Raw genomic sequence first — 11184 nt, 5'->3', positions numbered from 1 at the left:
TATATATATATATAGTACAACATATATTGTATGTATATATAACTAACTATATATAACTATGTATATATATATATATATATATATATATATATATATATATATATAGTTAGTGTGTGTGTACATGTGTTTGCCACCTGTGTGCTAGAACCTGAGGAGACCATGAGGTAAGGTAGGTATGATATATATGGAGAGAGAGAGAGAAGAGAACACAGGTAGGTACCACATCTCCTAGAACTAGAGGCACAGGCAGTTGTTAGTACTAGGGCGCACTGCTGACATGAGTACTGGGAACTGAACTTACATCTCAACCAATGAGCCGTCTCTCCAGCTCTCTGTCTGACATCTGACCTGTGGGGCTGTGATCTCGGCTAGTTGATCGGTGTGTATGGTGTGAGGTAAGCACAGAGCTTCATCCCTGAGGACGTGGGCAACTCTCACGGTGGCATTTATTGAAAAGATAATGTGTGTGTACACACGTGCCCATGTGTGCATGTTTAGAGGCTGGAGGTCAACATCAGAGTCTTCCTCTCTCCATCTCGAGACAGTGTCTCTCACCAGACCTACCTGGGTCTTGCCAATTTGACTGGATTGGCTGCTGGTCAGAGCATCTGCCCTCCCGCCACCCCCCCCCATCCACCCAGGGACCCAAACTTAGTTCTTGTTCACACAGCAAGCACAAAAAAATGATTTTTTTTTTCCTTTGTACACATGTCCCAGCACCTCTGTTGGCAGTAAAATGTCACTTTTCAACTTTTGGTGAACTATAAAGTCATCCTTTAGGAAAAAAAGGTCTAAGGTTGACAGAAAAGTGCTGACAGCTGAGGCCTTGGAACTATGCCCAGGGTCCAAGTGGAATGGGAGTGAAGGCTAGCCCACTGCTCCCCTGTCCTCTGACCTGCCCTAGTTATTCCCCCTTCCCTCAGTAGCTCTCTCTGCAGGGGGCAGGAAGCTCTTCTAGCTGCCCTCCCCTGTGGTAGGGAAGCCACAGTGCCTGCCTTAAGCTTATACCCCTTGCCCTGCAGGGCCTATTGCCAGGCCTGACCCCACCAAACCAGATTGGGTACTTTCTCGCCTCCAGGGAGACTTTGCTGGGTAGGGCTGACCGCCGGTGAGGCTGCCTGGGAGGAAAGGTGTGTAGTATCAGCTTCCCCAGTAGCCCTGGTGCCACAGATAAGACCTGTTCTGGGCTCCAAATCAAAGCTGCTCTGTGTAGAGCTTGACCAGCCAGTGGTTTCTGGTTTAGGAGCAAGTTCTTGGAAGCTGGCTGGGATCTGGAGAAAGTTTTTCTGGGGAGCCACAGGGGTGGATTCTAACCTAGAATGGCCTGCTCATTTGTGGCTCCCACTGCGCTACCCCAAACAGAATGCCTATCCAAGAGGCAGTAGTATGTGCAGATCTGGTTTTGTGGCCAACAGGTGGGACACCAGCATAATTTTCTCCGCTGACTTTAGGGTTAGACCTTGTGGCTCCACCCACCTGCTCCCTTGAGTGAGGACCTCACTCAATACCCAGGGCTGGCCTTCGACACATGCTGATCTGCAGGGATGGCAGGTACAAGCCACCACACACAGGACAAACGTGTTTTCTTGAGACGTTTGTGTGCAAGGCTAGTCCACACAATGTAGCCTTGACTAGCCTAGAACTTGACCTCTTAGTAATGGGAAGGCTGAGGCAGAGTACCACATAGGAGGCCAGGTGGGTTGCAGCCCCTTCTGTGAGGTATACAGGAGAGGCTGGGCATGTAGCTGCCACAGTGCATGGTTACCAAATGTAAAGCCTAGGGTTTGACCCAACACTAGAGACTAAAACCCACACGGTCTAGTTATTAGGTGTTCTGGATTCTGGAGTGGAAATGCAACATTAGACTTCCTTGCATTACCCAAGTAACAGATTACTCTAGTTTTGGCAAACTCGGTGTCTTCAGAAATGTCCACGGAACTGTTTATACCTATGACATGATCGTACCTGGGCTGTGGCTCCTGAAGTGAAGTGCACTGGGTTTCTTCTGACCCAAGCATCAGTTGTATTCAGAGCTGTCGTCCTGGTACCCCTAGCTGACATCCTGTTTCTGCTTACGTATTTGAATACTCTTAGGCCCAGCCTAAGCCAGTACAACTGGCATAGCCTGGGCATCTCAGTCTGTCTGCATTCACCACAGACCCCAGGGCATCCTTAGTTCTCCCATGCTTGCCGGCCAGCTGGCCAGTGAGCAGCTGCATGGGACTGGCTCTAGAGAGGCCTGCTTCTGTTGGTATTTCCATTTTCTCCTGCTCACAGACGTCTAAGAATTCTTCCCATAAGCTCTATCCTGTAAGGTGGTCCTGATTTAGTGGATACAAAGGTGACAGCATTGTCCTTAGCGGTGAAGGAGTTCAAAGAACTGCCAGCCCCCAAGTGGGCGAGGAGTGTGCAGGGAAGACAGAAAGGCCTCCCAGGCCACTTGGTTTATTAGATCCTGAAGAGAGGTGTAGGCAGTGCCCCTGGGCTGCTGCCACCTCCTGGGGGAGGGCCTGTGGGAGACACAGGGCCGAACCTCGTGTTGATACACACAACCCCATTTGAGGGAAAACAGGCTGCTTCGAAGCCTGAGGGATGGTGAGGGGTGATGCCTGCCATACAGGAAGCCAGGTCCTGGGAGGGCACAAACGATGAATCCATCATTGCCCCAGCTCTGCCAGCATGCCCACCTGGCCCTGGGGAAGCCGAGCAAGGGAGGGCACAGGCGTGTGAGGGACACAGACAGTTCCTGGTGACGGCAGTAGCCGCTGAGCAGGAGGGCTCAGCAAAACTGACCATTAGAGCAGCCAAGGCTGCATACAGGAGGTGCGCTCGGGAACCCCCGGCACTTTCTCTGGACTCCACGGTCATGGCATCTGCTGGTGATCTGCGCTGCCTGTCTGTCCCCTCTCCTGAAGGCACTACCTTCAAGAACACAGCACGGTGGTCCCTCTTGTGACAAAGTGCTTGAGTGTGTGCTCTAGTCATTTGGTAAGCAGAAGCTGCCACAGGCTGTACCCTGCCACACTACCCAAGTTCTGGGTGGAAGCTGCTCCCTGCACAGGGGGCGAGAGGGAGCAGGAAACGAACTCAGCTTCGCTGGGCTTGCCAGGCAGGGCACGGTAGCAGCCAGGGAGGTGGGGACAGTGACACCAGCCAGGCCAGACCTCTTCTGAGTGAATCATCAGATAGGAAGACGGGGTGACCCAGTGGGGAGAGCCTGGGAGTAAGTAGGGCAGAGGTGCCACTTGAGTGGGGCCAAGGCAGGGTCAGAAGGCATAGCCAGCAGCCCAAGGCAGGGAAGAGCAGGAGCCTGCTGGGGACCAGCATGGGCCCAGGCCAAGGAGGAGAGCCCGTTCCTTTCCCGCTCTTCCAAGGAGCTCAGCACAGTGACCGAGCCTGGCCCAGGTGTCCCTGGCCATGTCAGGTTGGCACTTTGATGCCAAAGTGCTTCCGAAGCTGCTCCAGGAACATGAACGTGAGCACAGTGTGGGGGACGAGACGGATGCCCGCGGGAAAGAGACCCTGGGTGGAGACACCAGAGGGAGAGACATCAGGCCCAGGGAGACCCAGCCCAGTTGCTCTCCCACTGCCCAGCACCCCCACTGCCCCAGCACACCTTGAAAAAGGCCTGGGGTCCAAGCTTTGCTGTCTCCATGGCACAGTGGAAAACACCCTGCAAGAAACAGTAAAGGATGCAGGAGGCCTCTCACTCACAGGCACAGGAGACATGGCAGCTCACAGATGAACCCTCCAGGCACAGGGGACATGGTAGGAGTCTGGACTGAAAGCAGCTCTTAGGGACAGAAGACTAAAAGCTACATCAGCCAAGTTGACAGACTCCTGAGATAGCCAGATTGGCTCTCAAGACACTGGCTAGATTCTACTACTGACTGTGTGAATGGCTTCCTCTGTAAAAACCAAGGCCAAGGCCTTGGAAAAGTACAGCCCCACCCCCCAGGCAAGTGCTACCCAGAGTTGAGCAACTGGAAAGGAACAGGGGCAATGGCCTTATTTCTGGGCTCCTATGCCCCAGTGGGAAGCAGACCCATCTCCAGGATGGGGAGGCCCCTAAGCATGGCTACAGATGGCAGGAACCCCATCCAGCCCTGGAGCCTGCAGCCCAGTCTTCACCTGGTACTCGCCCTTGGAGTTCATCAGGCGAGTCTTCAGCACATCCAGGGGCTGGCACAGAAACGTGGCACATCCACCCTGGGGAGGTAATCTGTCAGTGGTCCTCCCTCCCGGCAGTCTCAAGCCCTCACTGCACGCCTACCCACAGGCCACCTTAAAAGAGCCCTTCTCTCCATTCCTGAGTGTCCCAGGGCTGCAAGCCCTGGGTCTCCAAGAGAAGCGACACAGGAATTATCTTGGCCTGGGCTACCTCGTGAACTAGATTTCCAGATGTGGCCTAAGAAAGGCTGCATCGGGCTCACCACTCGGGCTCCTTGAATCAAGCTCTACCCCCGCCCCCACCCCCATGCGGGGCGCTTACAGCAATGAAACTGGAGACAAAGTGGGTGAAAATGTTGTCACTCAGGTACCCAGTGCTGAGGACCAGTTGCTTGGCCTGGTCATAGCAGGACAGCTGCACATAGGAAAGGGGACAGTTTTTGTCAGTGAAACTCCCCAAACCAGGGAAAGTAGACAAGATCCACATGACAGCATGTGACAGTGAGCAAGCACCTGTTGTCACCTGCGTCACCACACATGGACATTCCTTAAACTCAGACACAGGCTGCCGCTGATACCCCATGCCCACCTCCCCCAGGACAGCACGATTCTCCCCATGGTTTCCAGTGCTCGGTGCTGTGCTGTAATCCCTATAGACGATAGAGGATAGTGGCCATCCATCTTGTCCATAAGCTCCATTTTGCACAGGACCCCTACCTGGCCCACAGTGACGAGGGCCCCACGGCTGGACGCCATAGTTGCACCAGAGAAGAGCTTCCTCAGGCCTTCTGTGGGAGGAAGTGACAGGTGACATCAGCCTAGAACTCAGGCCACCCCAACATGGCGCTTGATTGCCCACCCTGCCCGTTTCCACCCCCAGCCCACCAGCTCATATATGTAAATATGCACCCAAATTTGTACTTATTTACAATTAGGTAAAATTCCTCTCCCCCTCACCTTCACGGGCTACACGGTACAGACCATCCAGGGCATGAGAGTAGCTGTTGGTGACAAAGACAGACCAGCGAGATTTGCCACATCCCTCTGTTCTGCAGGGAATGCCTTAGAACCCAGGAAAAGCCACACCCCCAGGGTGGGCCATACAACTCTTGCAACAGTACCGTATTCAGTGGGGTCCCTCAGAGTAAGAGTTCAAGGCCAGCCTGTGCTACAGAATGAGACCCTATCCCAAAATTAAACAAAGATAAGAAACTAGAAAGTGGAGAGATAGAGAGAGACAGACAGACAGACAGACAGACAGACAAACTAGAAACTGGACCAGCCGAGTTTTATGAAGGACAAACCAGGAGGATTATAGTTCAGAGGACAGCCTGAGCAAAAGGGAGATAACTCTAGTGACAGCCTGGATCCCCACAGGTAAAGGAAGACGAGAGATAGCTCAGACTGTGAGAAGAAGGGACACTAGACACTGCCAGGAAGGGCAGGGAGCTGCTGCTGCAGAAGGCACTGACCCCAAAGCCCTGTGTTATGCCTGGGGCTAGCCTGGAGTGGACAAGGAAGGCCTTCCTACCTCAGGCCTCCTGGCTGTGAGCCCTTCTCTCATGTGCCCTACCTCATGGGCCTTGAGGCATGGGTGCTCCTGCATTCATAGATACCTGACTAGGGCTATCCTCAGCTACAAAGAGGCCCAGCCCTATGTGATAATCCTGGTGTCAGCAGAGCAGGCAGGTGTGGGACTAACTGTTTAGTGAGATTCTTCCCACAGGAAAGAACACGAAGGTCTTAGGGGGCCAGGTGACAGTGCTTAGTGACCTCAGGGTGACTGTGCATGGTAAAGCCACCAGCTTCCTGTTCCATAGGACCCATGAGCAAGCTGGGGAGTTCTGGTCATGTGACAGCAGACCTGTGCAGGAGTCTCTTGTCTGGCCCCTCATCTCTATCCCCCACCTGGCCAAAGCCCACTCCTACTCACTTGCGTCGTTGGCTTGGGGGCAGCTTCATGTCGTTCTGCATCCTGAAACAGTAAGGCAGGCGGGCATGGGTGGCCCATTGGATATACATTAGCTCCCAGGCTCCAGGTCAGCTCACTGTCTGGAGTCAAGAGTGCTGGATTGCCTACCCAAGTTCAGGGAAGGGCATGGGACTTGGCTAAAGCCAGGCTTAGCTTCTGAGTGGCTTGCTGTACTGCAGAGTCTAGGAGCAATTGTGGGCAAACGCTTGCCTGCTTGACGAGATGAGAGACACATACAAACCTGACATTGACCAAATCTGCTGGGGTCCCCACGAAGCCTCCAGTTAAACCTGCAGTGATATAAACGTCAGAACCCGAAGGCTCCCCGTGTCCTGGGCCTCTGCCCGGCCCTTGCCCTGACTACCCAGTGCTCACCACTGATGCCGCCCAGCAACACCTTGTTGTAGAAGGGGAGAGGCCCCTGGGAGTCCTTGGTCATGTAGTCCCGCATGGTCTCGTAGATAGCGAACCGAGTCAGAGAGTAGGTCATCTGGGGAGGGGGCCTGGCTCAGAGGACTGGGCACTCCACCCAGTGTCCATTCCAAAGCCGCACACCCACCCCCGTGTCTCATCTGTAATAAATCTCAAGGAGGAAGAGAAAGTAGCTGAAACTCCCTAAGGCTCCTTCCTAGGACTGAGCCCCAGAACCAGCCCCTGAGAGGCTTGTTCTGAAACCCAGGAAGCTGATGTCAACACGAAAGGAAGAAAGAACTTTTCATTTGAGAGAACCAAGCTGTATGCGCGTACCTGCCTGCACAGCGACGCACTCAGGCCATTGTAGAGCGCCAGGAAGCCATCGGTTCGCACCACCTGCAGTGCCATTCCAGTCATGCGCAGCTTCACCTCCTGTTGGGTCTGTAGATGCACCTGTGCATAGGCAGGGAGGGCGTGTCACGTCCATGCAGAGCAGAGCTCTGACCTAGCCACAAGTCGGTAGAAACAAGGTTGCAATGAGCCACCGCTCAGTACCAGCTCTGATGAATTATTTCCAGGTCTGTCCCTTGTGGACTCCATGCTATCAGCATCCCTACCTAGGGGGAAACCAAGGCGAGGCAGCAGAGAGGTTCCCAAGGGCCTAAGGCTGTTGGGGTGTGCCTAGTCCAGGGCCTGGAACTGCACAGCAGTAGTAGTGATAATTACGGCCCACAAGGCCGTGCCTCGCTCTCACTCCTCCTGTCCCGTTGGCCTGGGGTCAGGCTCAGGATCTTTGGCCCTGATCAGTCTTGTATCAGCCCTGGTACTGATTCCAAAGGAGCCTGTCCCCAGCCAAATGTGGCCCCACAAGCATGCTCACACTCATGCAAAAAAAAAAAAAAAAAAGGCAACAGGGAAAGAGCTAAGATGGTGAGGACAGAGGGGACCACATGGGTGTCATCCTCCAGTTGTATGCAGACCAAGGGGGACAGAGGGTCAAGGCCCACCCAAGGAACAGTGGCTGTAAGGCTAGCAGCTCCTTGTACATGTGAGGACCAGGCAAAGTGGACACACCAAGCAAATTCAAAACATGTTTTCAAAGTTGACAAAGTAGGCACGTGATCCTAATACTCAGGTGACTGAGGCAGGGGGATTATGAGTTTGAGGTCAGCCTGAGGTGCAGTAAGAGCCTGTCTTATTAAAACAAAATCCATACAAGCTTTCAAGGGGTCTCTGTGAGCAGCCCTCACTGGCCTGGGTCCAACAGTGGTCACACATCGATGGCAGCCTTTCTTGTTCCTCTGGGTGGGGGTGGGGCTGAGAAGCAGTGAACCCGGAGGGAACATGGACAATGAACAACCACCTGGGACTTTTACGTCACAGTCTGTCAACACTCAAAAGGACTACCTGGGGGTGAGGTGAGTCTCTGGGGCCCATGGCTGGGTTAGCCATCTAGCCTGACCCCCACGATGGAGAAGGCTGCAGGGACATTCAATAAGGAAAATACTGTCAAGAAGTGCTTCCCAGAACAACCAGTACCTGCCTCTTCCTGTTATAATACCTGCCGGAGGCAATGCCCAGGGGCTGGACCTGTATATGCTACTCCTAGGAAAAGTGAGGTTTCAGTCCCCAGTGTACCCAATGGCCAGCATTCTTAGTAGTTAGAAAAACTATCTGGGAAAAACAATGCATGCCTGAAATCCCTGCACATGGAAGGTAGAGGCAGGAGTCCAAAGCCAGCCTTAAGCATAACATGTTCAAGGTAAGTCTAGGGCTACAAATAAATAACAAAGAAAGGAAATCTATTGACAGAGATCACCCTAGAAGCTTGAAGTAGTAGAAATTGCCTGAGGCTGGATTGCCAGCTCAGACCTCAGGGGCCAATCCAATGTGGGGGATGAGGGAGGTGGCAGCCAATGTGAATGCTTGGTCCACAGGCTGAAGTAGCAGCCAGAGCTCCTTGGGCAGAGTGGGTGAGTTCTTTGTTCTCTGTAGTAAGACAGAATCAGGAAAAAATTCCCCGAGAATGCCCCTGGGGAACAGGAAGACAGCTGTCTCAGTTTGTCCTATAAGCATTTATTTTTAAAGAAACACACATACACACACAAACAAAACCCAACAAAACCCCACAAAACCACATGTCCTATTTGCTTCTTGCTGTGAGACGATCTTATTGGGCAGAACCCTATGAACGCAGGGTCTCCCCCTTCCTAGCTCACTTAGGACGGTGCTGATCCCAATATAGCAACCAAACAAGCGGAAGCAGATGACCGAGGTCACATCACCACCTAGTCCATTGCCTTCATTTCCACCCCCAGTCCTCACAGTAGGTGGTGCTAAGCGCCCAGCAGTGGGAGTACTCTTGTGTGCAGAGACCAGGCTGGTCTTTGGATCTCAACACCTGTGCACACGCACAACTTTAACCAGAGTTGTCGAGTGTTTGTGGCCAAGGAATGGCTCAGAGTGGCAGAGTTTACTTAAGTATAGCACAGAGCTGAAGCTGGGCAGTCATCTGTTAGGACTGTGGTTAGGGAGGGATTAGCAGGTAAGCTGAGGAGCAGGAGGTCCCGTCTGAGGCATAGCTGTCTGTCACCTGCGGACGCCAGCTGCGGAGGGTCCCCGGGGATTTTCCACCGCTGCCGACCGGGAAGTAAGTGTAGTGGCGCCCGCAGGCCGGAGGCCAGCAGCGCAGAGCGGGGCAGCCCGGGGCTCAGGCCCGCGTGGGCGTCACCGGCGGTAATTACCGGGTGCGCAGTCAAGCGGCGGCCGCAGCAGGCGCCTTGTAGGCGCCAGGCCCCGGATGGTCCCCGGCTCCTAGGGCTCACCCGCCCGCTCGGCCTTGAAGCTCAGCCTCACTCACCTTGAGCAGGTCCAGCGGGTGCGTGCAGCAAGCGGCTCCGCAGGAAGCCAGCCCCCCAAAGTACCAGCGAGATGTGCGTGCCTCGGCCATGGCCAGAGCAGCAGCGACCTGGCCCGACCCCGGTGAGCACAACTCCGGTCCCAGCTGCTCAACGCCCGGTTCAAAGTGCTACCGAGCGCCCGCGCCCGGTACAGCCAATGCGCCCGCGCGGCCCCGGGGGCGGGGCCTATGGACTCCGCCCGCCACCGGACTCCGGCCTTGGGAGACTCCACCTCTGGTCTTAAAGAGGCCGCAACCAGGAGCAAAGAGAGGCAATCTACTGGAGCCAACTGTGAAACTGAGCTAGTCCATGACCACCCCCACTCTCCAGATCATGGCTTTGGTCTGTTCCGAAGGCGCTCTGCCATTCTGAACTCATCAGGAGGTTGGTTTCCTACCAGCACCCTCTAGCCCTAGTCTGAACTTATGCCCTGGTGCTGACTTCGTGTGTTACCCAGGCGAAGGACACGTGCTGCAGCAATGGACCTCTGTCCCCTATCCCCCTCGAGAGCCCAGCCCCCGCCCAGATGTAGAGGGGGATGGAAACCGTCTTGAGGCCAGCTTGCAAATTAAATAGAAATCAGGGACAAAAGGCTCTTAGTAAAGGGTAGCAGTGCTCCTCCCCCATGCCTACACCCAGCGAGTCCCTGCCAAGTGCAACTCAGCCCAAGCCTTGCTGTGGACACAGCCCTAGGCAGCCACCATGGAGAGGGTTCTGGGCTGTGAATTCTTCATGGTTACTGGCTCAGGCTCCTAGGAGGCAGCGCCAATCTGCCTGGTCTCAGAAGCCCATCTCTACCTACTGAAAACGGGCAAAGAAATCAACATGTGCTCACAGTCTGAGGGTGCACCTGCTAGCCAAGGTGATTTCTGAATCCCAAGGCTGCTTTAAGTCTGGCATCGTGAATGAAAAAGACACGTGTCGTGTCCTGCAGCTCTGGCTCAATAACTCTGATGCAAAAGAAAACTAAAGTACACCTGGCCAACTGCTCCTGGAACCCCTCCCTCCACTGACCCTGCTGAACATTCAATAGGAGTATCCTATCCAGCCCTGCCAACCGGTGCCCAACTTTGTAGCAGTGAGGGAGGTAGAGAGCATGATGTCGTCTAGAACTCTATGTGGCCTCCCATGCCAAGATACTTATTGTCATAGTCCCAAGGTTGCACAATGCAAGATCTGGCATCTTGCTTGGGGGTGTGACGTCTTGGCATTTCCCCCATACCCAAGAGCACCCTACACTGGAAGCCTCTAACAAGGGGGTGAGGGGCACTTCCCACACTGGATCCATCCCTTTCCTACAGCAGGTACAGGCAACATGCAACTTCAGGTCTAGGAAGGTCTCCAGGTGGCAGCATCTGATAACTTAGCTGGGCTACTGTGGAGTGGGGAACTGAACAGCTGGCTGCTCGGTTGGTGTGAGACCAGGAGCACCACTTGGTCTTGCCCATATAGACTAGCCCTACCCAGAAACCAACAAGTACTAGACATAAACTGCCAGGCACAGCAGAGGTCGTATGCATAAGGAAGCACGGTTGGTGTTCAGCAAGAAGATATTGCTTTTGTATATAAAACACTGGAGGGACCTTCAAAGTTACATTTAAGAACCATGAGCTACAGGACCAATGGTTAGGGTATAGAAGTAGGCCTGACTGTCACACAGCAAGGAAACAAAGCTATGCCCAGTTCTGTCTTGTCTCATTTGGTCCAAATCTAATAGGAAGTCTGACC

The 11184-nt window shown here is 53.9% G+C and overlaps 1 protein-coding gene across 1 annotated transcript; it reads right to left on the bottom strand.

The window, feature by feature from the left end:
* Nucleotides 1-2395: 2395 nt before the first annotated feature.
* Nucleotides 2396-9651, bottom strand: Slc25a10 (solute carrier family 25 member 10). Its single transcript, XM_021176516.1, has 11 exons — nucleotides 9417-9651; nucleotides 6890-7009; nucleotides 6518-6632; nucleotides 6384-6432; nucleotides 6104-6145; nucleotides 5128-5171; nucleotides 4888-4958; nucleotides 4493-4585; nucleotides 4132-4209; nucleotides 3617-3673; nucleotides 2396-3522 (listed from the first exon to the last, which is right to left on the bottom strand). The coding sequence occupies exons 1-11, from the start codon at nucleotides 9504-9506 to the stop codon at nucleotides 3421-3423; spliced, it is 861 nt and encodes a 286-aa protein (XP_021032175.1). The 5' UTR covers nucleotides 9507-9651; the 3' UTR covers nucleotides 2396-3420.
* Between the last annotated feature and the right edge of the window lie 1533 nt (nucleotides 9652-11184).

Source organism: Mus caroli, chromosome 11 (assembly GCF_900094665.2).
Source record: "Mus caroli chromosome 11, CAROLI_EIJ_v1.1, whole genome shotgun sequence".
NCBI classification, from domain to species: Eukaryota; Metazoa; Chordata; class Mammalia; order Rodentia; family Muridae; genus Mus; species Mus caroli.
This window is presented reverse-complemented; position numbering and strand designations above follow the sequence as displayed.

Coding starts and splice junctions, on each gene's coding strand:
- Slc25a10 (XM_021176516.1), bottom strand. CDS start 9,506: ATGGCCGAGGCACGCACATCTCGCTGGTACTTTGGGGGGCTGGCTTCC. Junction 6,433..6,517: donor GTTGCTGGGCGGCATCAGTG/GTGAGCACTGGG, acceptor ATATCACTGCAG/GTTTAACTGGAGGCTTCGTG. Junction 4,210..4,492: donor TTGTCTCCAGTTTCATTGCT/GTAAGCGCCCCG, acceptor TTACCTCCCCAG/GGTGGATGTGCCACGTTTCT.